We start from the raw sequence: 27,263 nt of genomic DNA on the forward strand, positions 1-27,263 counted from the left end.
TACACATATCCCCTCTTCCCAGCCTCCCCGGGGCACCCCTGGCCCCCACAAAACAGCTTCGTAACTTTTTTCTAGAAAAGAAAACAAACCTTTGGATTTTTAGAGGGTCTCTCCGAAAGATAGGGGTGGGTGTGTGTAAAATCAGTGCCTGGTAAAGGAGGAAAAAACCACAGAGAGCTCCAGAAAATGTTTTTCATGTTGCAGTTTCTATGCCACACAGTGTGGAAGGCAATTATCTTTGGAGGGGATTCCACAGCCCCGCGCGGGCTTCCCCGGCATAAGATTTATTGTCGGCTGGATTGGGTGTTCTTTATAAGAGCATTTACTCGGCATCTAAAGCGCTGTCAAGAGTGCTACTTCCTGAATGCTTTTGAGGTTGCAACTGCTAAGCTTCATTTTCCCGTCTTGGAGATATATTTTTGAAATGGTATGCAGGGATTTGTAAGGCCTCGTGCTTTCCATTGACACTGACAGGAGCTGCACCGTTAAACCCCTGCACACTGCTGTGGAAATTTACCCCCTAATGCCCGGAGCCCTCCTGCAGGCTCGTCTGGCCCGCACGTGCAGAGGGTTCCCCCGGAGTGGGGAGAGGGCATGGGAGCGCGTCCCGTTGTTTTGTGTAAAGTCATGCCAGCTAATCAATCTCAAAGTTAACTGTTTGCTTATTTAAACAAAGGATAGGCAAAAGCTCTTCTTTGGCTTTTTCCCCCTCTCCTTTATATTGGATCTTATGAATGCCAGAGGAAAACTTGAGCTGCAAGTCAGCTAAATATACTGTATCATGAAACCTTAGGGACCACTGAATTGGGAACAGTGGCCCTTTACTGCTAAGAAGGTGTTTTATTGAAAATGCGCCGACATGCTCTCCCCGGAGAGTGAGCAAAAAAGAAGGCAAGATGCCCGAAAATAATACAGGTTGTTCTCTTAGGCAAGCTAAAATGTAGAGTTTGGCACTTCTGGGCTGTGATCCGGCCGGCAATAGAATAGACGAATGTGCATTTTTACATTAAAAGTGCCGTATTTCACCAGTGCTGCCCCTCCCACCCCGTTTTTTAAGTGTCTTAATTTATATATTCCAGTTAACAGTTCATTACATGTCCTTTCTCTCTCCAGCTTTTTCAAGTTGTCTTTTGAATAAATTGAGGTAGTCAAAATTTCCTAATCCTGGCAGGCTTACCAGCAGAGGGCAGGCGTAAAGAAGGTTTTGATATGAGGGTGTGTCAACCCAGGGTCACAGGAGGGTGGCGTTGCAATGGGAGGGAGACCTGTAGCATTGTTCAGAGGGCAAGATGCAACAAGCTCTCTCTGCCTCTTTCCAGGCCTGCAGCACACCCCAGGTCTCTGGAAAAGCTGACTTTACTAAATAAAGGTGGCCAGTTGCCTTTAGCAGATATTCAGCGATTTCTACATAATTAAACGTTAAAAAAAATTCAAATGTCATTTCATCCCCCAAAAGCCATCTATTCTTTCCCCTTCGCTGACCCAATTCTTGTTACACGTAAAACCGAGGGTTTGCATAGGGGTGTGCCAGAAAGGCCTGTTACTCTTTGGAGAGGAAATACGGACTCACCCTTGATGGTGGTAATGATTCATTCTTCCTGATACCTGAAGGACAAAGCTCTTGGGGAAATGATCTCCTGCCCCCAAACATGTACCTTTTTGAGAACTTTGCACACTTCAGTGTAATCTGTTCTCACCTTATGGCAGAAGCCGTCCACTAATACATTTTACATTATATTAAAACAAGGGATTATAGTTTTATCGTAAATGAGCGAGAATAATTTGTTACAGTCCATCAGATGCAGACTTAGGGCAGGATGTGGCCATTTTTCTTTCTGCATAAGATTTTGTTTACTGGTGATTACATATGATTTTGTTTTCTGAGTGTCTTTACATTTAGAGCGAAGAGGGGTGGGGGGGGCAGTAAATGTTTTCCATACCTTATTTCCCCATCATATTCATAAGTCACCTGAATGTTGACATGTCACTGTGTATATATAAATTAACCCAGGAGCACTGGCGTTATAAAATGTTGCATTAAATGAAGATGTTCATGGCAATGTGGAGGGTGTTGGAAAGAGAAATTTAAGCTCCTATGGAACAGTAGGAACTCATGATCCCTTCCCTTGGCCACGTAGGCACAGACCAAAACCAACATAATTAGGGGCTCCTGGGTGGCTCAGTTGGTTAAGCATCTGCCTTCGGCCCGGGTCATGATCTCGGGGTCCTGGGATCGAGCCCCATGTCTGGCTCCCTGCTCAGCAGAGAGTCTGCTTCTCGCTTCGCCTCCCTCCCCCTGCTCATGCTCGCTTGCACTCTCTCTCTCTCAAATAAAATAAATAAAATCTTTAAAAGAAAACCATAATTAACTGTATGGTCAGCATAGGCATAAGAGGGACATAAACAGTATCGACACAGAGCTGACTGCCTTAGCTCCCTGTAGATGGATGATGTATTAATTTATATTTTTAAGTAAAAGCACTTAAATCAAGAAGGAACTGTGGTTCCTTGGAGACAAGTGCCCAAATCTCAGAATTCGGGCATTGGTGTTACAATTTAGTACCTGTAATTGGCAGCTGGTTGGCGGTCTTTGGAGACCTCAGAAAGACTAAAGCAGGGCTCCCTCTGGAGAGACTCACTTCCCTGGGCAGGTCATCAAGCCTGTTACTACGGTGAGGGATGAAATTTTGTATTCCTGCCGATTCACCATTTTCTCTCTAGCAACAGTCACTGGGTCACATTTCTTTAAGTGTCTTCATTTCCAAATGCGTGTTTTGGGTACCCCCCTAAATTAATTGGAAAAGGGAGAGCAAGTGTTAATGTAAGCATTGTTTGGAAAAAGATGGGCAATTGAATTATAGTCTTGGCCTCTTGTCACGCAGTTGATTTTTCAACCCATCAAACTGTTCATCAATTTTTATTTCACTCACTCTGGCAGATGAACTTTCTAGCAACAGAAATTGCAGTAGTTACCTATGAGAACATGGTCCCGTAACTGACTTTATCTGAACAGGTCTCCCATTCTCAATGTTGCTGGACGTATGTGGGCCAGTGTCCATTCACGGATCCATTCCCTGGTTATTTCCAAGCAGCTTCTGGCAAGGCAGTACTCAGTTGGAGCTGGGGACCCAGGGGCCAGGCAGCATGGCCGGTGTCTCTTTCCCTGCCACGCCATTCATCAGCATGTAGGAATAATGTCCTGACAACATGCTCCTTCTGACTCTTCATTTAACACATCTTCTCTCCATTCACAGCTCTGAATGGGCAGTAAAACCTTTCACTTTCTTCTGCGTTCAAGGCTAAGGCTCAGCAGAACCAAGTGTAATACATGATTTTAGTCCCAGGTGTGTTATTTGGTGGTTAGAGTTTGGTGTGGGATCATAGTAATCTATTCTTAAGTACACAGCCAGCTGCACAATGGACTCATTTAGCAACTGACAGGTTTCTTAATACGTGGTGTTTGAACAAGGGCTGTATCTGTTGTGGGTGTTAGGATGTGGGCATCAAAAATATTTTTAAGTACGGTATTTAGCGTTTCCTTCCTCTTCCTTAAACATTAGCCCCCCCCCCCCCCCCCAGGTATTCATTTTAGGTTATCATGGCCGTTCTTTTTCTGAAACTATTCAGTATCTGCTTCCACTTGTGACCCGTGGTGCTTAGGTATGTTTGATTCTTGGAGGGCAAAAAAAATCACATTTGGCTTTTTGAACCTCAGTTTTCTCCTCTGTAAAGTGGGAATTGCAATTTCTGTTCAAGTTAGGACAATTAAATGAGACCCTGTGGCTAAGTAACCCTTTCTAAAGCTCCCACAATCCAGATGCTACTGTTTTGGGATGAGAGGAGTTGCTTTCTGACCTAGCCTCTCCAAAACGACCTGGCACTCGTGGTGATGAATCAGTGACATTAACTGAGTCTTCTAAGTTTTAACCACAGGTTTTAACATTTTAAATTGTACTCCAGCAGTGAAAGGTTTTAGTTCTCACCAAATCCCAGAAACAGCACAGGTTGATAGGACCACATGGAAAGGGATCCTGAGAGAGAGTCCAGAATTAATCAAAATGGCCTGGGCATATACACAGCTTATCCAGGTTTATCACTGATGCTACATTTCCTTGCCTAGAAGTAGTGTGTGAGTCACCATGTCATGTTTGGAGAGAGGGCGGGAAGGGCTCCAGGTGGCCTCTGAGTTAGCTTGCTAAATTACTTCCCTCTCCATACTGTCACCCCCCCAATCCAAACCATCAGTCCTTTAAACACCACCTCCCCAAGGGGCCTTCCCAGACCTGTCTGCTCACACTGATCTCCCCCTTCTCTGTGGTCCCATGGTGCTTAAAGCCACCGCTGTGCAATTTAGTGCTTGTGTAACCAGCGCCTTGCGTCACTCTCTAATTATTTTGTGTAAGGCTGTCTCCACAGGCTGGCTCACAAGCGTCTGTAATGTTTGTTGTTTGCTTGTTTGTTTGTTATTTGTTCTGATGCTCCTGGAGACTTAGCTGATAAACACTGACCTGCAAAGGAGTTAGTCCAGCTTGTAAAAGCATGCGTGAGTTTTATGGATGCCTCACGAAGAACTTATCTTTGAAAAACATGAATTGCCTATTCAAAGTTGCACCCCATTTTGTTCACAGACATCAAATCTCAAATTAATTAGAATACCTTTGGAAACAATCACATGTATTCTGAAATGACCATTTCCACTTTCTCACTGTGCATTGCTTGGAGAGAACTTCCTATATTTTTATTTCCTGTCTTTGGGGCCCTGGGCAGCCCCTCCCGGAAGAGTGCCTTGTCTCTTTAAGAGTCAGAACTCTACTGATTCATGGTACATTCTGGCAGATTTAAGGCCCCTCTCCCCAAAAAAGAACGCCCTTGGTCCTTCATTGAATATTCATGAGAGGGTGGGGTCACATTTTTGTGACCTGAAAAATGCCATTAATAAATTTGTTGTCTGACACAAAAACACTTTAGGGTGGAGAGCGACCTGCCATGCACCCATTTAACATTTGATCATAAGTTGACAGTCAACTGAAGCTTTTGTCTCTTTTGCAGCCAGATTAATGGGGGAATTGTCTGCTCCCCCGCTGACCTTATTGAGATTCAGGCATTTGCTTGATTGGAAATATTATCAATATGCTTTCTGGTTTGTAGCAACCTGCATTAAACTCAAGTAGAAAAACACGTTCAAGTAAAACTCCTGGTATTGCTGGGTTAGGATTTGTGGACTTTTTGTTTGTTTGTTTGTTTTTTTAATTGAGGGAAAATGGGTAATCACTGAGGTCACTACTTTTCCTGGAATATTTTGAGAAAAATAATAAAAACGTTAGAGTTTTGTCATTTGTTTTTGAAGGATAGGCCAAGAAGTTTTCCTCTAAATTTAAAGATGATAAATAGCTGCCGAAAATGATTGGATTAACCTGGCATTCAAATCGTGCCAGTTGAGCCAACAAAGTTTAGTATATTGGTGACTTTTTTTTTTCACCATACTCAGCTTTAAATAGCATTAAAGAGCAGCGACTATTTCTGATAGAGGTCATCTTCAAGTGCTTATTGAGAATAGCTTTTGTTGTTGCTGTTGTTGTATAAATAAGAAAGGAATTTAAAGAATTATTTCTTAGCGAACTTGGGGCAGATGCCTTCTTGAGCAGCTGTCGTTCTAGAGGGGAAGTAGTTCGGTTCAGCGACGAGGCACGTTTGGTTGTTATTTATTTCAACCCCCGTGTCGGGTTAGTTTTCCTCTGCGCGCACAAGCACACTTTGGCGAGCCCGACTCTTGGAAAGAAAGGAGGTGGGGAGCGTTGTGGGGGTGTGGGGGGAGGCCAAGGCTTGGTTAAACCCTCGTCGTGAAGCGAAAGTTCTCTGCAGAGGCCGTATTCGAGGAAAGCGCTTCTCTGCGCTGCTTTGGAGCCCCGCATCGCCTACCGATTCTAAACAGTTGCTCGGAGCAGTCCGGTGTGCGCCGGGCGCGAGGGTTCCCTTCCTCTGCCTCTCGGGTTTCTCTGAAAGGTTAGGACAACTCTTTGTCAGTTTCCAAGACGAAACAAACACGCAACCCAAGCAAAAGCCCCAAACCCGCAGCCCCGGCCGGCGGGAGAGATGCGCGCCGCGCCCGGCTTCCCAGACGTCAGCCAGAGGCAGGTCAAAGGGTTAACAGCAATTAAGAGGAGTTGCTCTAGAGACAAAAGCAGGATTTCGCCAGAGCGTGATTTCACCTGCCGCGCGGAGGGGGCCGGGGCGCGCGGGCGCGGGGAGCGGGCCGCGGAGCCCATTGTGTGGGGCGCGGCGCGGCGCGGCGCGGGGTGTTTAGAGGCGGGTTGTGATTGGTGGAGCAGGGCGGGGCGGGTGGGCGCGGCGCGGCGCGTCTTGTCAGCCCGCGAGCCGGAGCGCCCCTGCGCGCGTGCAGTCCGCCTGCACGCCGAGGCCGCCGGACCCCACGCCCGGCCCGCGCGGGCGCCCCGAGCCGGCTCCGCGCGCCTGGCGGCTACATGGAGAGTGTCAGGTTGGTCCCTATGATTGATCTTTGCCGTTCTGCTCTCCTTCCCCGGGCTCCGCGGTGCCAGCTTCCTGGGGCCTCACTGGGGAAGGCTGGAGCGCCAGAGGGTTTCCAAGTTGAGTCTTTTTAAAAAATAATAACAACAATCGCTGTTTACCAACTTGGGTGGGAGTTGCGCTCTGGAAGTGGAGGCGGGGGAGGGAGTGAAGAGGTGGGATGAAGGAGCTACAGGCCTTTGGGTCCTGGAGAGAGAGGTTTTCCCCCCTTTCTCTCTCGCCCTCTCTCTCTCTCTTTTTTTAAATGTTCATGGGTGGGGTGTACTTGAGAGTTGGAGGAAGTCCTGCTTGTGTGTTGCTCTCGCGCTCTCGCTCTCTTTTTCGTTTGCGATTCATTTTCTGCTGGTCTGGCCTTCACGCAGCCACTTTGGTAAAGCCCTCGCCATCACTCCATTCGGGGACGTATCTGGGGTGTGATTTATGTCACTTTCAGAGCGTGTGAAATATACAAGAAGCCTTCCATCTCCGAGTAACCCGTGTGGATGTTTCTTTGCTTCTGATAGTTTGTTTCTATATCTGTCTAGGCTATTTTCAGCTTAGCTGTTCAAATTCAAGGAGTTCACACACAGCAAAGGGGGGGGAGGGGGAGGAATAAAGCCCCCACACCAAAACAGGCAGGCGAACTAAGGGACACTCGGGAGGTTGGGGAGTCTCCAGCGTCTGTTGCATTACTTTGCTGGTTAATTAAGTAGGGAGCAGGGTTTGGGTTAGGACGTGCGGCCGACTGAAGAATTGCCACGGGGTACTCCAATCTTCCCCGGCTCTGAATGTAACTAACTCAACTGTCAAAACTGCCTGAAAGACGGTCAGTGGAAAGGACTCTCCCCCCGCCCCCCCCCCAAGAGTCGTGATGGGAAGGAGGGGACCTTTAGGAAGTGGGTGGTAAAGTTTTAGAGCAAAGTACATATAGACTCTTCCTCTTTGGGATTAACTCCTTCAAGGCCTACCAGTTATAAGGAAAATATAATTTTATATTCTTGTCCACACAGACCAAATGTTCTAATCAAGCCAATTTAAAAATGCAAATCACCTAATTTCCATAGATTCCAACATTCTGAAAGTGACACATTTGGGGGGAAAATTAAGCCTGATAACAGGAAATGTGAATCATACTATCAATGACTAATCTGCTTAAGAAAAAAATAAGTTACATTTATTTTATCATTAGGAAGTCAGTGTTAAGCCAATTTGTGTGTGTGTGTGTGTGTGTAAATCAAGTGAAGTTTTTTATTTTATAAGTGGCCCCGTATTGCTTTTTTGTTCGTTTGTTTGTAATAGATTTTCTAAGAGGAATGTGTATGTGCAATCAGAGGTGGTTATGTGGTAAAGTGTTCAAGCTAGCATGTCATTGTCAAAGACCTCAAACATGATCACATTGAGATTCTAGTTTAGGATTTGATGTGTTGCTGTTATTGTTGTTTGAAAGAATGCAAAGCTTTCTTGAATGTGAAGACTTACCACTAAGTAAACCAAATGAAGACAGAAGCACATTCTGAATACCCTTCGCATAATTTGAAAAAATGTCTACTTCTATTTTATGTGATTCTTTGTAGCTGCCTGACACATTTCAGTGAAAAGTGTGTAAAAATGAAACCAAAATACAGACTGCCTACCCAGAGACAGTGGCTGACTTACTCTAGGATGTGATAGAGTTGAACTGAAAACGGATTGGGCTGACACTTGATAATCAAAGTTGATTTATTGTTCATTAGTACTGCATTAGCCCTTTCAGGCAAGACAGTTATTTCTGTAGTGGCCTGTCAAGAGCGAGACTGCAAGCACCTGTCATTTCTAAGGCATGAGATAAGCAACTAAATATTAAGATGATGCAAATAAAAATACATTGGAGGAGATAAAGGGCCATATGATCATAATTTTTTTCTTTAAGAAACTGGGTCAGTATCAATCCATAAGAAGAAATCTCCTAGAGGTTTGTGGGGGTTTTTTGTCCTGCCCCCCCCACCCCACCCCCACCCCAAGGACTACTCATAGAATGAAAGCAAGGGGCTTTATAGTCTCCTGTTTACCCTAAGAACTTTCTTTCCTACTCTTATGTGCAGTTCAGCTGATAAAAAGTTGGTCAGTTAAGGAAACGAGAAGCGTGACATGTCACTTATTTAATCTGAGTAATTCAAGAAAGGTTGGCTTCCTATTTGTGTTGTGTTTTTAAATAAATTCATTTCATTAAATGAAACTTTTCTAATCATGGGCTGATTATATGAAAATGTGATGACATCATAGGGAAGCTATGATAATGTCGGATAATAATGTCAAGTGCATTTTCTGCTGCATGTTTCACTCTCGATTTTCTTCTTCCCTCCCTGGAAGGGAATGATCTCATGACATATAATAGAAAACAACCTAAGTGTCAAAAGAAAACAAAATTAGTGAACTTTTGTCTGCAGCCATAGAAACGCGGATTAACTCATATTTTTCCAGAGGATGGAATGGAAACATTCTGCATGAGGATATATAGTGTATTGTCTTCTCTGTATTTTCATTTGACAGGGATTTTAGAGTCAGTGATCTTAATTAAATCTCAACTAGCTGAAATAATGCATCTAAAGGCATGCAGTGTTGCGTAACCTTGCTCAGTTGGTAAACCATAAATCATCAGAAAGCTTATGATAGGAATGGTTGGTTTGGATTTTTTTTGTTGTTGTTTGCAGTTAAATGTACCTTAAAAACAAAACCCTCACCATTGCTGCCTTGTATTTGCACGCTGTCAGAAGCTGTCACTTGAAAGATAAACTCTTTCATGACACTGACCAGTTCTGCAACTTTTCAGCCGGCCTCCACACAATTGCAAGATACAGTGAAATTAAAATCCAGATAAATTAAAAGCAATGAAATTCCAGATTTATCTTGGCTAATGTGGCAGAAGTGTGTTTGAGTTACTATGTTTCTGAGATAATCAGGAGAGAATATTGTGACCAGCTTCTCAGCTTGAGTTAAAATTTGAGTAAAATTTGAATTGGCAGAAAAGAAGGGTGGAGGGATTTATTTTATTATGTGGTTTAGTTGTAGATGAACATCACTGAAGAGAAACTTAACACTAGGCTCTTAGTAACTGGTCAAATATCATAGCCAGTTTAGAATCCACTTCTGGTAGTTCTTTGATTTATAAGCAAGGGATAAGGCAGCAACAGTTGACCAGAGAAGGTTGGAATAAATAAATACATAAATTGCGTCTGTGTGTGTTACATGTTAAACTATGAATTCATTGGCAAGGAGTAATAATCATTAAGTAGCTATTTAGTCCACGTTTTACAAATTCTACTAGTGCATGTAAATACCGTGTTATTTACTTTTAGAGTCTTTTAATCAGATGTTTTTGACTACTGCAATTTTTGGAAGCTGACTACATATAAAAATTTGAGAAAGCTATCTTGTGATATATTGATTTTATGTACCTTTGTACATAATATTTCGTATAAGGCTGGCAATTATGTTGCTGATGAGCTGTAAATCTTTTGGGGCAAAGAAGGAGTGCAGCTTTATGTATACCTGCATGGCTAGATTTGGGGGTAGTCCTAACTCTCTAAGCTAAATGTGTTTTTGTTTGGTGAAAGGTTTCTTTTCTTGGAAGCAGCATGATATTTCTGGAATTGGTTTTAGTCATTTCGCAGTGTGCAAATACTTTTTTTTTTCTCCTCGTACATGGCATTCTACATTCAGCTTTATTTTCTTTCATTAAAAAAAGAAAGAAAGAATATTCAGATACCTGTTAGTTTGACGATCCTCTGCGCACTGTAGGGACTTGAATTATCTGGAAAGAGCTAAACTGGCCCTCCACTTTAGGATTGTAGGAATGATCTTCTCTGAGTCCCTCTTCCAACCTGGCAGTTTGTTTGAAGAGAAATTAATTTGGAACAAGAAAAATGAATATTGAACACGTGCATTGGACCTCATTTTCAAATCTGGTTAAAAGCAGCTAATCAATGAAGATGCAGCCTAAATGTTATGGTGCACTTTTTAAGAATACCTTGGTATCGTGTTTTAATTTTTGAGCTTTATCTTGCCCTTAAATCTGAAACATCATTGTTCAAATAACCGAGAACAAGGTAAATCAACAACATCAAAAAGGTCGGCTGCTGTGATTTCTCAAGGGCTTGTTATTTTGTACTTCCCAATTCTATTTGATGTCTTGACAAAACAAGATGACACAGGGGAGAATACATTAAATTTTGATTTTTTTTTCATCTAACCTGTTACAGTTGTGGCAGCTTAATTTCTTTCACTTTCTCCTGAAGATGGTGTTTTTGTACAATTGCTCTGATTGTCCTACCACTTCATGAGGCGGGTCCTCACGGGTTTCCCATTCACCTTGATTTTACTAGGCATTTTTGAACATCTTTTGACCTTTAACATATAGGGAGCTTTTGGTTGGGCTTTGACTTCATTAGAAATAAATCAGTGGATGGGGAGATTGTCAAAGAAGCAACTGATGTTTTCTCATTAGAATCTAATTTGCACCCCTTAGCTTAACTGTGATGTATAAGGTGCAGGTGTTGGAGACAGGCATGAGAAGCTGCACAATTTGAGAAACTTAAGTTGTAATTCTCAAAAGGGGTGATTGCACAGCAAGTCAGACCTTACAAAACTTTGGAATGAGCTAATTTTGGCCTACCTGCATGTTTAAATCCAGTAACAGCCCTCCCTCCCCCCTCCATCTCATAATGTGAAAAAAAAAATACATGTTGGCAAATTTAATTTTTGGTCTTAGAAAATCCTTTCGTGGACAAAAGGTAAACATTTTACTTTTCTTCACTGAACAGTATCCCTGGATCCACAACTGTGTCTACAAGTCGTTTTCCTTTATTCTCATCGTGTATGTGTCTTAAATAGCACTGATATGGTTGCTGTCTCTTCTCACTGTTTTTGAATAATGCTTCATTTTAAGAGGACTTATTAAGCCAAGGCCTCTGCCTTTTCTTCTCAAGAGCTAAAGAACTGTGGATAGAATCTTCCCTGGGGTTCCTTCTTGGAATAGTTCTCCCCTCCTCCTGTTTGTAGCACTTAAAAATGATTTTTGTTGTTGTTGTTAATATAAAATGTCATAGCAGGTTTGATCCACGTACACCACAGTGCCATCCCTCCTACAGGAGAAAGATTGAGGAAAGAAAGAAAGAGGCATTTTCTCTTGATTTAAATAATAATAATAATAGTTGCCAAGTTGAAAAGATGAGTGCTTATTGGATGATTATTTTCATGTGTAGCTTCCATTGTTTCCTGTATTTAACAGTTGCTAATGGGAGAAACGATTTAATTTATGTAAACTTTACATTTTTATGCAAATGAAGCTGATATTTATTAGAGCTAAAACAATTATGCTGGCACTTAGTGGAGTAACCTTGTATGCATGGGAAATGTTACAGGAGAGCAGTTGAGGTTCCACTAATGCCTCTGCTGTAAACAAATATGAATTTCTGCCACTTTTTAAAAATTTAAAGACAAAAGAGCTCGGAAGATTGCTTATTAGGGATGATAACCTGAAATAACTCCTGATTGGCAGGCAAGTCTTGGCCATACAATTCTTCCTGAAAGAAAGATAGCCTTTCTTGATAGAATGTAATAAACAAAATGATAAAAAATGAAATGCTAATTGCATTTTAAAGAGGTCTTTTTTTTCCCTAAAATTTTAATAGGTGGTTGTATTGTTACTGAAAGAACAGTTATGCTAATGACTGACTACTTAGATGATTTTGCATTAATATAATAACCATTACCTGCCTTAATGCTTTGTACAGGATTGTGGCAAAATAGCTAAGTCTAAAAGAGTTACACAAAAAAGCAGAATTCCATAATGAAACAGAATTATACTTTCCACATGAATAGCAGGCTTTTTTTTTTAATTTTCTGAAGACTGAAATATTATGTCAGAAATGTATTTTCTTTCCTCCATGATACAGCTACCTTGCATGGTATCTGTGTGTATGTGGTTTGTTTGTTTCCCTTTTCTTTCTTTCTTTCTTTCTTTCTTTCTTTCTTTCTTTCTTTCTTTCTTTCTTTCTTTCTTGATACCTTGGGGAATAGATAGAAGCTTCCTAACTTTTCTGTTTGCCAGTGTATCAGCTGTATCCATTCACTTATTAATTATGAAAACTTGTCTTTCACAGGGGGTAATGGTATTTAGGAAGTAGTACTTATTTTCTTTTACACAGGCTAGGTTCTATAGGTCATAGGAAATTTGGCATAGGTTTTTTGTTTTGTTTTTGTTGTTTTGCTTTTTTTTAATGGAGCTATTTTCTTTGGTTTTGTCTTGCTATTCTGGGGCCTTCTAATTTAATTTGTTTTGCTCTTGTTATTTGATGAACCAAGTAACACTGCCTAACCTGGTCCAGTTATCATCCACACACAGCCTGAAGTCTGGAAGGGACCCAGGTTTCCTGGGACATACACGTGGTGAATAATAGAGATTAAAAAATAGTTTCTAAATTATTAATCCAGATTAATGGAAGTAAAACAGTACTTAAATGTTTCTGTCTTCTCATTTTCCTTATTTGTAGACTTAGTAACTAGGAGAAGACGCTGATGACAAAATGTATGTGTGTTTACACTGCGCAGTATTTACGTGTAGTTAACGGGAGTGAGTGTAAAGAGAAAGAAAAAAAACGATAGCATGTTATTTGTGTCATCTCTCCTCCCACCCAATTCCTCCAATTGTCTCCTGGATTAGCAATGAGTATTGTTTCTATGGGCGTTTTTATTTGTTTGTTTGCTTTTTAGATATTTTTCCCCACCCCATCACCTACCTCTCCCCTTTGGGAATAAAGGGAGCTAATAAGGCATCTTATTTCAATAGTCTTCTGGCTTTCGGATGATAGAAAGTCAATTTAAAGTAAAAGAAAACTGTGGCAGGCAGGATTGACACAGAAGTGCATGGGTTCCTACCAGCACTTGGTAGTGCTAACGACGTTTTCCCAGTTACTGGTATTAAGATAGTAGCAGGTCCATACTAGCAGCGTTCCGAGGGCCAAGCACAGCTGAATTTCTGCCATTCCCGCAGGTTCATGTGCACCTGGGACCAGCCACACCCAAGTGGTATCAGTCAACAGTGTATCATGCAGTGTCTCTGTGTGTGTGTTTTTAATTCACGATTTCCTCTTGAAACTCAACGAAAGAGTGTTAACTGTGTGTGTTTTTTTTAAATTCAGTTTTGTATGCTAGCATTCTTTAAATGTCTGCCAGAAGTTTAATTTGAATTTCTGATCCCTGAAGGCAGCTAGACAGAATCATTCTAGTTCTTCATAAATTGCCTTCTATGATTCATTGTTAACTCATAAAACATACTCATTTCTATATTCTCAAACAGTTAAGGTAGTTACAGCATCAGGGATATAATTTTTTTTTTTTTTGCACTATCTTTAAATTGTCATTTGAGAAAGAAATCAAGAATTAGGTGAAACTCCCAGTTAAGGCATGAGCCCTGTAGCACAAAAAAAAAAAAAAAAAAAATCAGAATTTATTGTTTTTTATCTCAAGGAGGGTAAGGTAGATGGCATAGAATCTGGAAAAAATAAAGTTTAGTTTTGACCGAATACTCTCAAAGAGGGGCCCATAAATAGTAGAGCACCGTAGTTAAAAACTCACATGACTGTTTTAAATACTATTGATTTAAACCACTGGCTAGATTTTATGAATCACAGTGTAATTTCTAAGCTTTGGCCATATTTCTCAATGCTAAAGCACTCTCTCTTGTGTGCCTTTAGCCGCTTTCCAGACATTCAACACAGGATTAAATGATAGTAGTTACAGTGATCAATAGGTTAAGACCGGTACAATCACTCTTGCCGCTAATGACCTCAGTAGTAATGGGCAATAAAGTGTGGACTATAATAGCCTCTTGCTGGTACTGCATGCCCTTTGATTCCTAGTATTAGTAGGGACTAGCTACATGAAAAAGTTGGACGTTGGGAGTTAAGAGAGTGGATATGTGTAGGCTCTATTTCTTAACTATTTAAAACCTTAAACTGTGCTGTTTTTTGTTTTTTTTTTCCCCCCTTTTCTACCCATAGTGGTTTCTCGTCCATTTGGATATGTTTGTTAAAACCTTCCATAACCTATTTTCAAGACACGTTGGAGCAGAAACTGGGGAAATCTCAGTTTTATCACATTTATAAATTAAGGTCAGGCCCACTTTGGAGGCTTACAAGCGAACTGGTGTGAAAATGTGGTTTCAGATAGTAAAAGCAAAGTTGAGGCCATCAGCCCCCCTCTGGTTATTCAGAGACCCTATACCAGGCTGGAGGCTTACTCAGGCTTCTTGCCTCTTTCCCTCCTTTGGTTGTGCCCGCTGCTTGAGCATTTTATTACTCATCAGCACCTCCACGAAAATGTCCAAAGGGAAAAAGAAGAGGAGACTAAGTTCATTTTGCTGTTCAGTAACATGACTGCAAACATTGAATAAATAACCCTGGGAGAAGCACATTTAACTATTGGCCATATCCAAGGTTTTCAAAATTATCTGTATATGCCAGTCCTTTTTTTAGCTTTTAAAATGGATTTTATTCAAGTGTAATTTACATACAAGAAGATGCACTCGGTTTAAGGGTACAGGTGGAAGAATTTGGGCAGTTGTGTTCACCTGTGGGACTACCATCCCAGTCAAGATAGACGGCATTTCCATCACCCCCAAAAGTTCTCTTGTTCCCCTTGTGAACATAGACTTTCCACGGTTCTTTTAAAAAATTGTGACCAAGAGATTATTTCTATGAAGACTTCTGTTACAACACTGTTAATTTCATGTTCATCACCAGTTTAGATCTTACACCACCCTATTCCTGTCTATTTTCCTGTTCATCACCATCAGAAATTTGGCTCAAGAATATTTATATTGTACGTCATCCAAGAAACGCAGAGGAAAAAAGAAACCTTAAACATGGTTCTTTTGTTTGCTTAATCAAACCTCCCTGTATGATGATGCAACTCTCAAGGAAAAGTAAACTTCTATTGTGATATGTTGGCTTTAGCAGCTCAAAAGATAGTGATTAGCACCCGATACATTTTGAAAAATTCAAAAAGTTTCTTGTGTGTGAAGACAAAGTAGACTAATTGGAATTAATTTATAGATGGTTAGATGTTTTGATAATGCCTTCTTGTGTTTGCCCTAGATTGAATGCAAGTTCACTGTTCTAATCATTGATGATATTTCGTGCTGCGAAGTATCTTTTTAAAAGGATAATTTATCCATTCATATACATCTGTCCCTTTTTGCATATAAAAATATTCAGACATGCCCATCTGTTTTAAATTACAGTGTATCTACATCTACACTTAAAAGGCCACCGCAATAGGAAGAATTCATTGATGACCTTCCAGAGTTAGGTTAATGAAATTTCTCAAATGTTCTAGCCGGTGTTTTCCAAACAATGCGAAACTTGCACATAAACATCCCCCCACACAAGACATGCCCACAACAACAGTGGAGGATGTTCACTGTACATGAATCTGACCTTCAGGAACCATTTTTAGTTCATCAAAATTAGTGATGCTGAGAAATCGGGACATCAGTGCATAATGACTGTGAAATTAGGAATGAGAGCTCGCTATGCAAATGACAGGACAAATCATGTGAAAAAGTCAAGATAAACTGCATATTAAGACATTATGTTACATAAAATTAATACTGCATTTCTCCCTTTTGCTTACTGCTCCCCTGAAAGATTTTTTAATTCTTTTATCTTCTGATCAGCTATTGTCTGCCAGATTTTTTTTTTAAGTGGCACACAGGCAAAGTGCAAAACATGTTATTACCTTTTATTGTAATACATGAGATGACAGGAGATCCTTTTTAACAAAGTATATCCTTTACTGCTTCTAGCTTCTTGCTGTCACATGTTTGATTAGAAACCAAAGAAAAGTAAGATGCTTAAATATTACTGTTAGAAGACATACAGGTTTTGTCTTTTCTTTCATTGTTTTTTTTTTTCCTTTCCTTATCTTTTTATTTGGTGGGGGCGATTTTTCATGAAATAGTCTTCTTGTATTACGGGGACTGACAAAATGGTTCTCATGTAGTCTGCAAATTAAACACAAGTGCAGTGATTATTTTGAATAGCTAAATTACATTCTAGAAAGCTTGCAGAATTCATAGCATTGTCATTAGGTATCCGCTTGAATACAATTTGTGTAACCTTGGCCAAGACAGCCTGTCATTTTAATGTCAGTGTTTTATCTGAACAAGACATCATCCTTTCAGATACAGTAGTGCAGGTTCCTTGCAAAGATGCCCGTGCAGAAACGTGTTAACAGTTGCAAATATGAAATGCTATCAAGTTCATCACTGTAGCTGTTTGTCACTGAAATGTCATGGAAAGCAGCTTTTAATGGTATCACACGTAATATGAAAGAATGGAGACATCTGTGTGCTGGGTGAATAAGGAAGGGTAAAAGGCATCTTAGGAAAGGTCTGCATTGAAGTTCGCGAGGTGCGCCCAGGGTTCAGTCACCCACAAGACCAAGCATTCATTGATTGTCCTTAAAAAATCACTGTCCGCAGAGGAAGTGGATCAGAGTAGCTCCTGCTGAGAAGGTACTGGTTCCCATTTGCCTTGTTCCCTAAAACACAATTCAAGTTTGCCTTAAACTTCCTAGCACTAATGGCCACCGAAAACTCGTGCTTCGTAAGAAATCGAGATCATCCCCACCTAACTCCAGATAGCATTTGTTAAGTCTTTACTCCTTGTCTGCCTGCAAGGCTGTCTGGGCACCTGTCATTGCTGCGAGGTCTTCTTTTGTTTTTCTTCTATTTCACATAAACTCCGTAAGAGATGAAATAGGATTTGTTGCTGCATCCCCTCTGGATAAAGACACTGTGCGTGGGAAACTGGTCAGTTCTTGGAGCAGGCTCATGACAGTCTGCCGCTGACCCCAGAAGGCTGAGTGCTGCGTGCGTGCGATTTCCTGGCTTCCTATTTATCCTTCATTAACGTTCTAGGTCCCCGTGTCAGTGGCTATGATGACACCTCAAGTTATCACTCCCCAGCAAATGCAGCAGATCCTCCAGCAACAAGTGCTGAGCCCTCAGCAGCTCCAGGTCCTCCTCCAGCAACAGCAGGCCCTCATGCTCCAACAGGTAACCATCCATCCTCCCCCTCCCAGGGCCGGTGACTCCATTTGCCATTCCCTGCGCCTGATCCGCTCCTTTGCCCATTGTAGAAAAAGCAGAGCAAGGTGGCTGGGGCAGGACACTGAGCGGGCCCCTGAAATAATCGATGTCCTTTGCATCCCAGGAAGTAGAGGGACCCCTGCCAAAGCGACTAGGGTTCGGGCCTGGAGAGTACCCGATGGACTGAGATTAGGGCTGTAATTGGACTTGGTAGATATAAGATCTTTTAGGCTTATGTGGCTTTACACTCTTTTATTTGGTAAGCCCAGAGGTTTCGAAATGGTGTGAATCAAAGCAAAATGGGGAGCACGTTAGGAGCAGGTTTAAATGTGACAGCTCTTGAAGTCCCCATTTCAACTCAGAAGCTCACAGAATTTTTCTTTTAAACATCAAGAGACATCCCGGAGTTGGTTACTTTTAAGGTGCAGAGTTCACTTTCCTTCTTTCATGTATGCTGATGCGGAAATGAACTTCTGGCTGCCATGTGCCACAGGGACCTCACATTCAGACTTCCCGGACCCCCAAACCAAAGAGATGAGATTCCGAACTAGAGTGACAGAAGTTGCCGGGGTGAGGCGGTGGGCACCAGAGGCTGAGCGAGCTGCCCACTCTGTTGATGCGGACGCTGAACACCCCAGCACCCTGCCCAGCCCCATCCTTCCGAGAGTAGGCACGCTTTCCAGGGTAGAGATTCACTAGACTCTCTCAGCAGGGGCACTGGGGCTTTGTTGTCCAGTCAGAGTCATCCCTTGCCTTATTTTAATTAGTTTGTGTAGAAAATGGTATGTTTTTCATCAGGTCATTTTGGAGATTAGTTTTCAAACAATAATGCCAAGAATAGTCAGGGTGCGCTGAAATTTATTGTCGAGTTTCAAACTAAAGGTCAGGCCATTCCAGATAAAAGGATGCTATTTTTCAAATCGCAGTTGTGTGTGGCACCGCGTCGGGACAGTGGGCTGGCGGTACCCTCTGTTACTTACTGTCCTCTCTTTCCTTTGTAGCAGCAGCTTCAAGAGTTTTATAAAAAACAACAGGAGCAGTTGCAGCTTCAACTTTTACAACAACAACATGCTGGAAAACAGCCTAAAGAGGTACCAACAATACATATTTTACTTTCAAACCACAGATCCCAGAGGACTATCTAGTGGCTATTAAACTGTCATTCATCTCTTAAATGATTGCACAACTGAGCTATCGGTTCGCAGCTCTCAGACCAAGAGTGATCGTCCTGTTGTTCTCTGAGATTTTTCTGGGTTCCGTTTCGTGGCTGCCACCTCTGAGAGCAGCGCTGCAGGTGTACCCTTGGGGAGCACCAGGAAGCGGGATGGTGGGCCAGACCGTCAGGGCTCCTCCCGCGGGCGGGCCGAACGGTGGGCCGAGGTGCACCTGCTGCTAGCACAGGTGTACTTGGACCCGTGCTTGAGATTTTCTCCAGCTCAGACAGCTTAGGGGTGTGGGTCTGGCCCTTCCCTTTGGAAGAATCCTCTCTTGTGAGGTTGGACGAACAGAAAAGTTGGACCAAGAAATGGTCGCTCCTATCTCTGTGTTCACTTTTTCTCGCAAGTTGGACACGTATGGTAATTGCTCAAGGCAGGCGTGAGATGGTGCCACTTACAGGGAAGACTCCTCCGAGCTTGGATGATTTGTGTGTCCCTGACAAAAACCAGTGTGGCACGATGGCTTCCGTGGGCCCAGCGCTTTGTAAGAGCACACAGTTGTGGCGCCAGGCCCCACCACCCAGTTAGGTGACCGTGTTAGCTCCAGACGCGGGAAGGCCTTCCCAGGGAAGGTGTCCGCGTCTCACGTCCCATACGGTTCCATGTCGGTGAAGACCAGGCCGTTGGGAGAGCGTCTGTGTGCGTGTGGGCATTATCATGCCGTCTTCCTCCTGATTTCAGAGTTCCCCGATATCACTTAGCTCCTCACGTTTTTACCGTGGACTGGAACACTTTTCATGTGAGTGTCCTCCTCGGAATGCCACAGTTTGTAGTTTGGAAAACAGCTCTTGGCCCCCTTGCACGGCCTCCTCGCTGGCCCCAAGCAGGCGGCCACTTCCGTTGGTTTGGAAGGAGCCTCGCTCGGCGACTCTCCACAGCCCTGTCCCTCACGTGAGCGTGGATGGCGGGCCGCGCTCACGTTCCATGCTGGGAATGGCCCCGGCCGGCTCCTTCCTCAACAGAAACTGGGTACTTTATCCATGCCCTGCCAGCTGTTCGCCCTGGAGTCCTGTTTAGCAGCCTGGATGGCAACCCCTGCAGAGTCGGGGCAGTTTGGGGGTGACGGGGAGGAGGTGCTTTCATGAAAATGCTGACACAACCCTTAAGTACAGTGGCGCGCTACCGGGGGCTGCTATAATAAAAAAGGGAACAGATTAAAAAGTGTCTAAAATGTAAATCTAAAGGACTAACAGTAATTAAAATGGAAATGGCACAGGGAGGGAAGGCATGTAATTGTGAGATATCACTGTGCAGAAGGCTCTCAGCTTTGTTTTGCTGGCTGTTTTTCTAATTCAGTAGGGCTTACTCATCAGTGGCAGTTCAATGCGCGTTAATGACTCTGGGATTGCAGGCATCACTCTGGACAAAGAAATGATTATTGTGCGGTCAAAAGAAGTTCAAAGACAAGAAGGGAATTTCAGTTTTTTCCTTAGAGATCCACATTCAAGAGCATATAAATTAAGCCAAATGTTAAAAACCACAGTCTGAAAGCTGACTTCAAAGTCACAACTCTCTAATTAATGAACTGCGAGCTTCAGTTTGGACAAGTTGTGGTTTGATGCGCCCATAAATCAACATGACAGGCCTGTTTCACAGTCTCAGACAGTGCTTGTCATTGAGTCACATCAGATGTAAACACAGCAGAAAAAAGAAGGGATATGAAGGAGGTGCAATTGATCAACAGAATTGGTAAAAACCCACTTTTGAAGCACATTATGCATGATCACAGGAAATGGTTACAGCCTCAAGAGGTTTCCCCTTCTGCTGTTGCTTTGTTGAATCAGATTTCTAACAGCCTTCAAAAGGGAGAATAAGAATTATGGAGTTTCTCCCCTGTGGCTCACAGGCAATAACCCCCTGTTGTTATTTTGTGCTTCTTTCTTTTCAAAGGCATCAAAATTTAGTTTTTTAAAGATCTTTAACTCTATATTTGAAGACAAACAAAAAAGGGCTGCCACTGTCATTCTTATCAGTTACCAGGGATTGTGTTTTTTCTTTCTGTTGCCACTTCTTATTAACCTCTTATTTGGTCTGTTAGACAGAGTTTGGAATGCACGTCTGCACGCTGAGAGAACATGAAAGTTCAGATGAGCTCAGAGGGCAGATAAAGAAATGTGAAGGGGAGAGTTACACAGCAGAAGGAAGGATAAAAGTTAACTCTCCCAAACTGCTGCTGTCAGAAAGGGGGCATCTTGATGATGGTGGTGCCTGAGTTTGGGAAGGGAGTACTTTGTATCTGAACCAGGAGAAGGCGGGACATTATTTATGGCAGCCTTTCAGCATCTATCTCTAGGACTCGAGGTTTGCTGTGGTCACGTTCTGTCATCCACTTCCAAGGCAAAGGGGATAGAAGAGATAGGTTTGCCTTCCCATCCTGAGGGGTAGGCAGACCGGCGGGCAGGTCCCCTTGGATCCCGCTGTATGTTCACCGTGCCGGTGGATTTGGCTGAGAGCTTGTGTAACGGTGATTAAGAGATCCTTATTTTCCTGAGGTAAGGGGGCAGGCTCCTGAAATTATCATGCAGGTGGTGGTCCTTTCGTGCTACAGTGAAATAGAGTCACATGGTAGCAATTTCACGATGTGGACTGGTGGTTCTGATTTTAACAAGGTTTGAACTTGGATGTTGACAGATGGAACAAGTGTATTAATTTACTGAATCCCCAGTCATTAGTGGCTCATAATTTTGAATCGTCAGCCCCCCCCACCCCCGCCGCCGCCACCCTTTTCCCTGTTCTGATTACCTCTGCAGTAAGACACTTGATCCTCAGCCAGAACAATGTACCTTCACTCAACTTTTTTCTAAAGTTGCCTCGAGATGTTTCCTTGAGAAAGTTAGGCTCCCCATTGAGTTGGCTCTAAGACCTTCTGTAGGAGATAGATCTTCTGTAGCCCCATACAGCTAGTGAAGTGACTGCCCGTTAATATTTGACAGAACGGGTGTGGAAAATTGAAGGCAGAATTAATTTTCAGTCGAGCTACAGAAAAAGGTCCCATCCTGTGCGGGTGAGGTAGGCTCAGTTGATTGTTTTAAGAGGGCCGTTTGTCCGGGTAGTTATGACAGTTTATGTTAGGCAGCAGGGAGGAGCCGAAGAAAGGAAAACAGACCTTTGACTGCAGCTCTAGGGAGGGGATCTGAAATGCAAGGTTTATCAGGGCATTTTAGCATTTTAACACTGACTACTGACCTGTCCAGGGGACTGCGCGGAGACCTTTTTTGTATGCATTCAATTGTGAGAAGTAAACAAACGGGCTCGTATCCTGTGTTTGGTAACTGGGTGGGGAGCACAGTTTGGCAACCAGTGTTGCTTTTAAATTCTTTCTTTGGACAATGGGCCTTGTATACTTTTATATCCTGGCTTTTCAAACGTGGACAGCTTTCATGAGCTTTTCCTAGGGATGGCCGCAGAGACAACAGAAAAGCCATCAGTCATTTTATATAAATACAAAATTTTTAAACATTTCATTTACAGTAAGACAGGAAACACCCTCCCCAAACTCCGGCACCCCCTCTCCATTCTTTTCTACTTCAAGAAGAGCTGGTTCCCCGATCTTTTATTGTATCCAGGTTGTTTTTTTCTCTTCCTTCCTTCTTCTTCTTCTTCTTTTTTTTAAGTGTCATGAATTAATATCTGTTGAAGAAGTAAAAAAATCATTTTGACATGAATATAACTATCATTGGGTTTTACATTAATGTGATAACATGGGAAGGGGTGAAAACAATTGGATCATTTTATGCATGCTGTTCGTAAAATGAAAACACTGGCTTTCCATTTAAATTTATTTAAATTTTTGTTGTTAGTGGTATAGAATTTGTTTTTTGGAGTGAAACTCAATTAACTTTCTCAGTGGCATGGTAGTAAGTCTGAAATTGGTTGCTAATAGGAGAATGATGGTTTTTACTGTAAAATAAACTGCACGGAGACCGAAAGGAAACCACCATTTTTCTCTTCCTTTGAACTTGGCATCAGAAGGTCTTGGTACACATACCATTTTATGGATGTATCAGATCAAGGTCATGTGTTAGGTTAAGTGAATGCAGTTGTTTGTAAAGTATAGTTATTAGAAGCTCTGAAAGGGTTGTACAGCCCCTTTTAGTTGCAGAAGTCTTCCTGATGTTTTGAATGATACTCAGAATTAGGAAAACGGATCTTTTTTTTTTTCTTAAAGAATCTTTTTTTTTTTTTTGGCTACAGTTTGGGAAGGGTTAATTCTCCTTTCGTAATTGTTAGCCATAATGTGGCTAAGACCTCCACCTCGATTTGATTCCTAGCAGATTAAGGATATTAGATAATTTCCTTCTATTTATTGTACTACTGCACTGTATTATCTTTCTATCACTCAGATAATTACTGAGGAAATCTACATTAATTTTTTTTGGCTGGAGCGAGGCCTGCTAAACACAGGAATGATGTATTGATGTTTTACACAACAAAAGTTTTCCTCCTGTCATTGTCCAATCAACAAAAAGATATTTATCATACCGTAAAGCCCCTTCTTTTCAAGAACAAAGCGGGTGGGGAAGCAGGACAGGCGAGCCCGACCTGGGGGTTTCTGAAACTAAAGCCAAGTTAAGGCATCTGAAGCTTAAAGTGTCCTTCACATTAAACACTCAACAGTCGAGTACGATGTTGTTTGCTAAATTATGAATGTGTGTAATTAAAATCTAGTGGCTGTTTCTATGAAAGATTTACAGTGTTATTTCATCGTTTGTCATGGCTAATTAACAATATTAGATGAAGTTTTTCTTCTTCAAAGGTCTGATTTTGTCTCATTTATTTATGTCGGGAGTGATAAACAGAGTAGTTTAAAAGCTCCTGGTGCAGGCAAGAGGAAGGCAGCTCGCTCTTCCGTACTCTCCGAGGTTCAGGGTTCAAATCCCTCCAGACCGGAATGGTGCCTGCCTTCTCTGCGGCGTGAATCATTAAACATTTCAAAGTCTGGACGGTCACATCTCGACCAGAAACACTCAGGCCTTTCAAACTGGAGGAAAAGCTGACTTGATGGGCGAGTTATTTTTCTGTGCCACTGGCAGCAGAGGGGGGAGTACACGCAGCCCCCCTCCACACCCACACCCCCCCCATGCTCTTCAGACGCTCTGTGTCCTGTCCCTGTCACACCAGCCCTGACAACCAAGCCCTCCACTAGACCCCAGCCGCCATCGTCGGTGTCTGACGACGGTGGCAGCGTGTTTTGAAACGTCCGTCCTCCGAACCTTGCTCGGGAAGGGGCCGGCTCATTTTCTTTCTCCCTGATTTCTTGCAGCAGCCGCAGGTGGCCACCCAGCAGCTGGCCTTTCAGCAGCAACTCCTCCAGATGCAGCAGCTGCAACAGCAGCACCTCCTGTCTTTACAGCGCCAAGGCCTTCTTACCATCCAGCCAGGGCAGCCTGCCCTTCCCCTCCAGCCGCTCGCTCAAGGTAAGCGTCCGTGACACGGCAGGTGCCGCCCCGCCCAGGCGGCGGGGCCGAGGCGGCGGGCTTTCTGGTGGTATACCCCAGCCCGTCAGTAAGGACGTGGTCCATCCAGAACAAGCACATACCAACTTCAGAGGCAAGGCTGGATGAGGTCCTGAGGAGGGAGCTTCGTAGAAGCCGAAGGGCTTGTTCATGGATGCCAAAGTGAAGACCTACGGGGTGGTCTGATGCTGCGCAGTAGCAGAGGAATCCCACCCTGGCACATTCTTGGGCTAGGGGAAAGCAGTGCGACTTTGACTTACGGGCCATTTCAATCCGATCGAGCATTGTCCGTTTGGAATCCCAGATGAATTTTCTTGAAGGCTTTTGTTGAGCCGGTGTAAGATATATTTTCTATCGTTGTAACTCGTTCTGTTGTAAAGCTGAGTGATGCTTTTGAAATGCCACTTTTTCAGTTCTCGGGATAAATTCGGGTTTATTCTCTATATTAAGAGTAATCTCTTTTGTTGGGTTTTCTTTTCTTTTTTTTTTTCCATTCCTTGTTTGCATTCATCTGTTGGTTTTTTTGAGCACGTTCTATGCTCATGAGAACAGGCAGCACTTCTACCTCTTGCTCTTCAAAAACTAGAGTTCCTCGAAAAGCAGCAAGATTTCATGGATTTAAAGATTTCTTTTGAAAAGCCACTGATGTGTTATTACAGTGGGTGTTGGACATCAGAAACAAAAGAGGATTTCTAACCGTTTTAGGATATCCTCATGGTTTAAGCAACTCCTTGACATGTGTAATGTGAATGCACATGGATTATTCAGAACCAGAATGCAGAAAGTATGGAAGGAAGGAAGAGAGTGTCATGCTGTGTTTTGAAATACAGTTCCCCTGTCCTGTACATGTACAGCACATTTCAGTCCCCTCCTCAAGAACCCTGGGCTTGGCAGTTGCAGTAGACTCGGATGTATGTGTATGGGCCTTAAAGGTTGGTAGCTAATGCCTTTGGTGTCTTGGATTCAGTTGCCTTCTGAAGCGGGTTGAAAATGTGGAACCTTCTTCATGGTGATTAAGACATGCTCATTTGTTCAGCAACTTTCAGTGTCGAGTGGAGCCAGTGAGGCATGTCTACATTTGAATCTTCTCTCTTGAGTCAACCACACCCAGCTTAGATCTCTTCCGGGGTTTTCTGTTTTGGTTTATGTTTTCAGTGTTGAAACTGGGCTTTCTCCTCTAATGTCCCTCCTGGCCCTCCTCCCCTTTTTGCCATTACTGTTTGCCTACCGGATACATAATCAGCATCTCTATGGCTGTCAAAATAGAAGATTTGGTAACAGAGCAGTACGAGGGGAGAAGAAAGGACACATCGGCTAATGCATTTTTGTGCTTGCAAAATGTTATAACGTGCATTAATTACACCTTCGGGTTTATTGTTAGAAACCTCACAGGCTGTTCCGACACACCCACTGGACTCAGGCTTCAACCTCTCATCTTTTCCCACTGCTCCTATACTATTAAGTTTGCTCACTAAGGTTCGTTGTTACAGTACATCAGTTAAGCTGTCCAAAAGAGGGCAATTGGGCAGTGACAAGACAAGCTCATGTGTAATGTGAAAGAAATGAATGTGGTGATGCATGAAGTGTAATCTCTGCAGTAACATATCAGAGACACCAGTAGGTAATTCACTGGTCATGGCATTGATTGATATGCCTAGCAATCTGCTATAACTATTAGCCCCTGCAACATTAGGAAGGAGCATATTTAACATCTAAGGGGTGCCCTGATGTGTGCCCAAGATACCTAAATGTAAATACGATATTTTGGGAGTCAGACTGTGGCGGCAAAGTGGGCTCCTGGTGTCATTGCCATCTTCTGTGGGATCCGGAGGTTGGTTCTGTCTCTCCTATCCCCTTGCCCAAAGTGGCTCGAGAATTCAGTCATGTTGGACTACAACACAATTTTTTTCTATCAGAGACATGATGGCTTAAAACTGATGTCATTATGAGGTTTAAATCAACTTTCTGCTTGCTTGAACATGGTCACCTGGGTATGGATGTACAAGGACAAAAAAAGGTTGATCAACTCTGTCTGTCTTTGAGCCAGTGATACCTGGGGTTGTAAAATTGAGTTCCATGAGCAGTAATCTGTCAACTGTCCCCACAACATACATTTTTTAAGCCGGTGTCTGCATTTTCTTTTATAATGAAGGGGTCGGTTGTCCTGGAAAAAGGAATGTAGCAAGGCACAGGGGTTAGGTGTTACAGTAATGACCACTTCGTGACACAGTCGTCGCGATTCTTTGACGTACCTGCTCATGGCCTTGGCTAAGTCACCTTAAACGTGTAGAAATGTGAAAGTATGAGAAGATAGAAAGTAATATTTTGAAGGCCTTTTTTTTTTCCTTTCTTGAAGACTTTATGGTATGAAATGGAGGGACATTTTTGTTGTTGTTAAAAGAGTACTGTAGGGTCTTCTCTGTTTTACGTAATTAGCACATACGCTTTTCTCCCTGGTCTCTTGAGGCCGCTGACCCCCTGACGTTCAATATCATTCTAACCTCTTAATTTTGAAAATATGAACTAGAGATTACATGCTTGAGATATATATATACCTGTTAATGAATTAGGTTAAACATAACCTGGTACTGTTATTCCTGTCTACCATATTGGAGGAAATACGTGATGCTTTTTGGAAATTTGCTATCCATTTAGTCTGATGAGTGACTAGCCTGCCTTTTATCTGTCTTAATTCTATCATGAGACCATGGCTGTCAAATAATAGCATCCTCCAGTAGATAGTATGCAATGAAGTAATAGTTTAACATTGCTAACAAGGTGTATCATTGATGGAGGAGAATGATTTGACTGCTCTCTGTAAGTCTGATGAGAATGTTCTCAAACGTAATTATCACAGTGAAATTTGACCCAAAAGTACGCCTGTTGTCAGCGAGTTACTGTTTTATTTACCATTTCCTCTTGTGAGGGATGAAA

The 27,263-nt window shown here is 42.6% G+C and overlaps 1 protein-coding gene across 11 annotated transcripts in view; it reads left to right on the forward strand.

The window, feature by feature from the left end:
- The window catches only part of FOXP1 (forkhead box P1), a 490,351-nt gene that overhangs the window by 379,544 nt on the left and 83,544 nt on the right, over positions 1-27,263 (forward strand). For 7 of the 11 annotated variants that reach the window (XM_078076030.1, XM_078076044.1, XM_078076037.1 and 4 more), the window contains 3 exons: positions 17,486-17,623; positions 18,658-18,747; positions 24,137-24,290. In XM_078076030.1, the coding sequence (XP_077932156.1) occupies positions 17,486-17,623; positions 18,658-18,747; positions 24,137-24,290 (382 nt within the window). Of the gene's footprint in view, positions 1-6,353; positions 6,497-17,485; positions 17,624-18,657; positions 18,748-24,136; positions 24,291-27,263 lie in introns of those variants that run through there. The other 4 variants (XM_078076039.1, XM_078076060.1, XM_036100261.2 and 1 more) reach the window with 2 other exon arrangements.

Source organism: Halichoerus grypus, chromosome 1, assembly GCF_964656455.1.
Source record: "Halichoerus grypus chromosome 1, mHalGry1.hap1.1, whole genome shotgun sequence".
NCBI classification, from domain to species: domain Eukaryota; kingdom Metazoa; phylum Chordata; class Mammalia; order Carnivora; family Phocidae; genus Halichoerus; species Halichoerus grypus.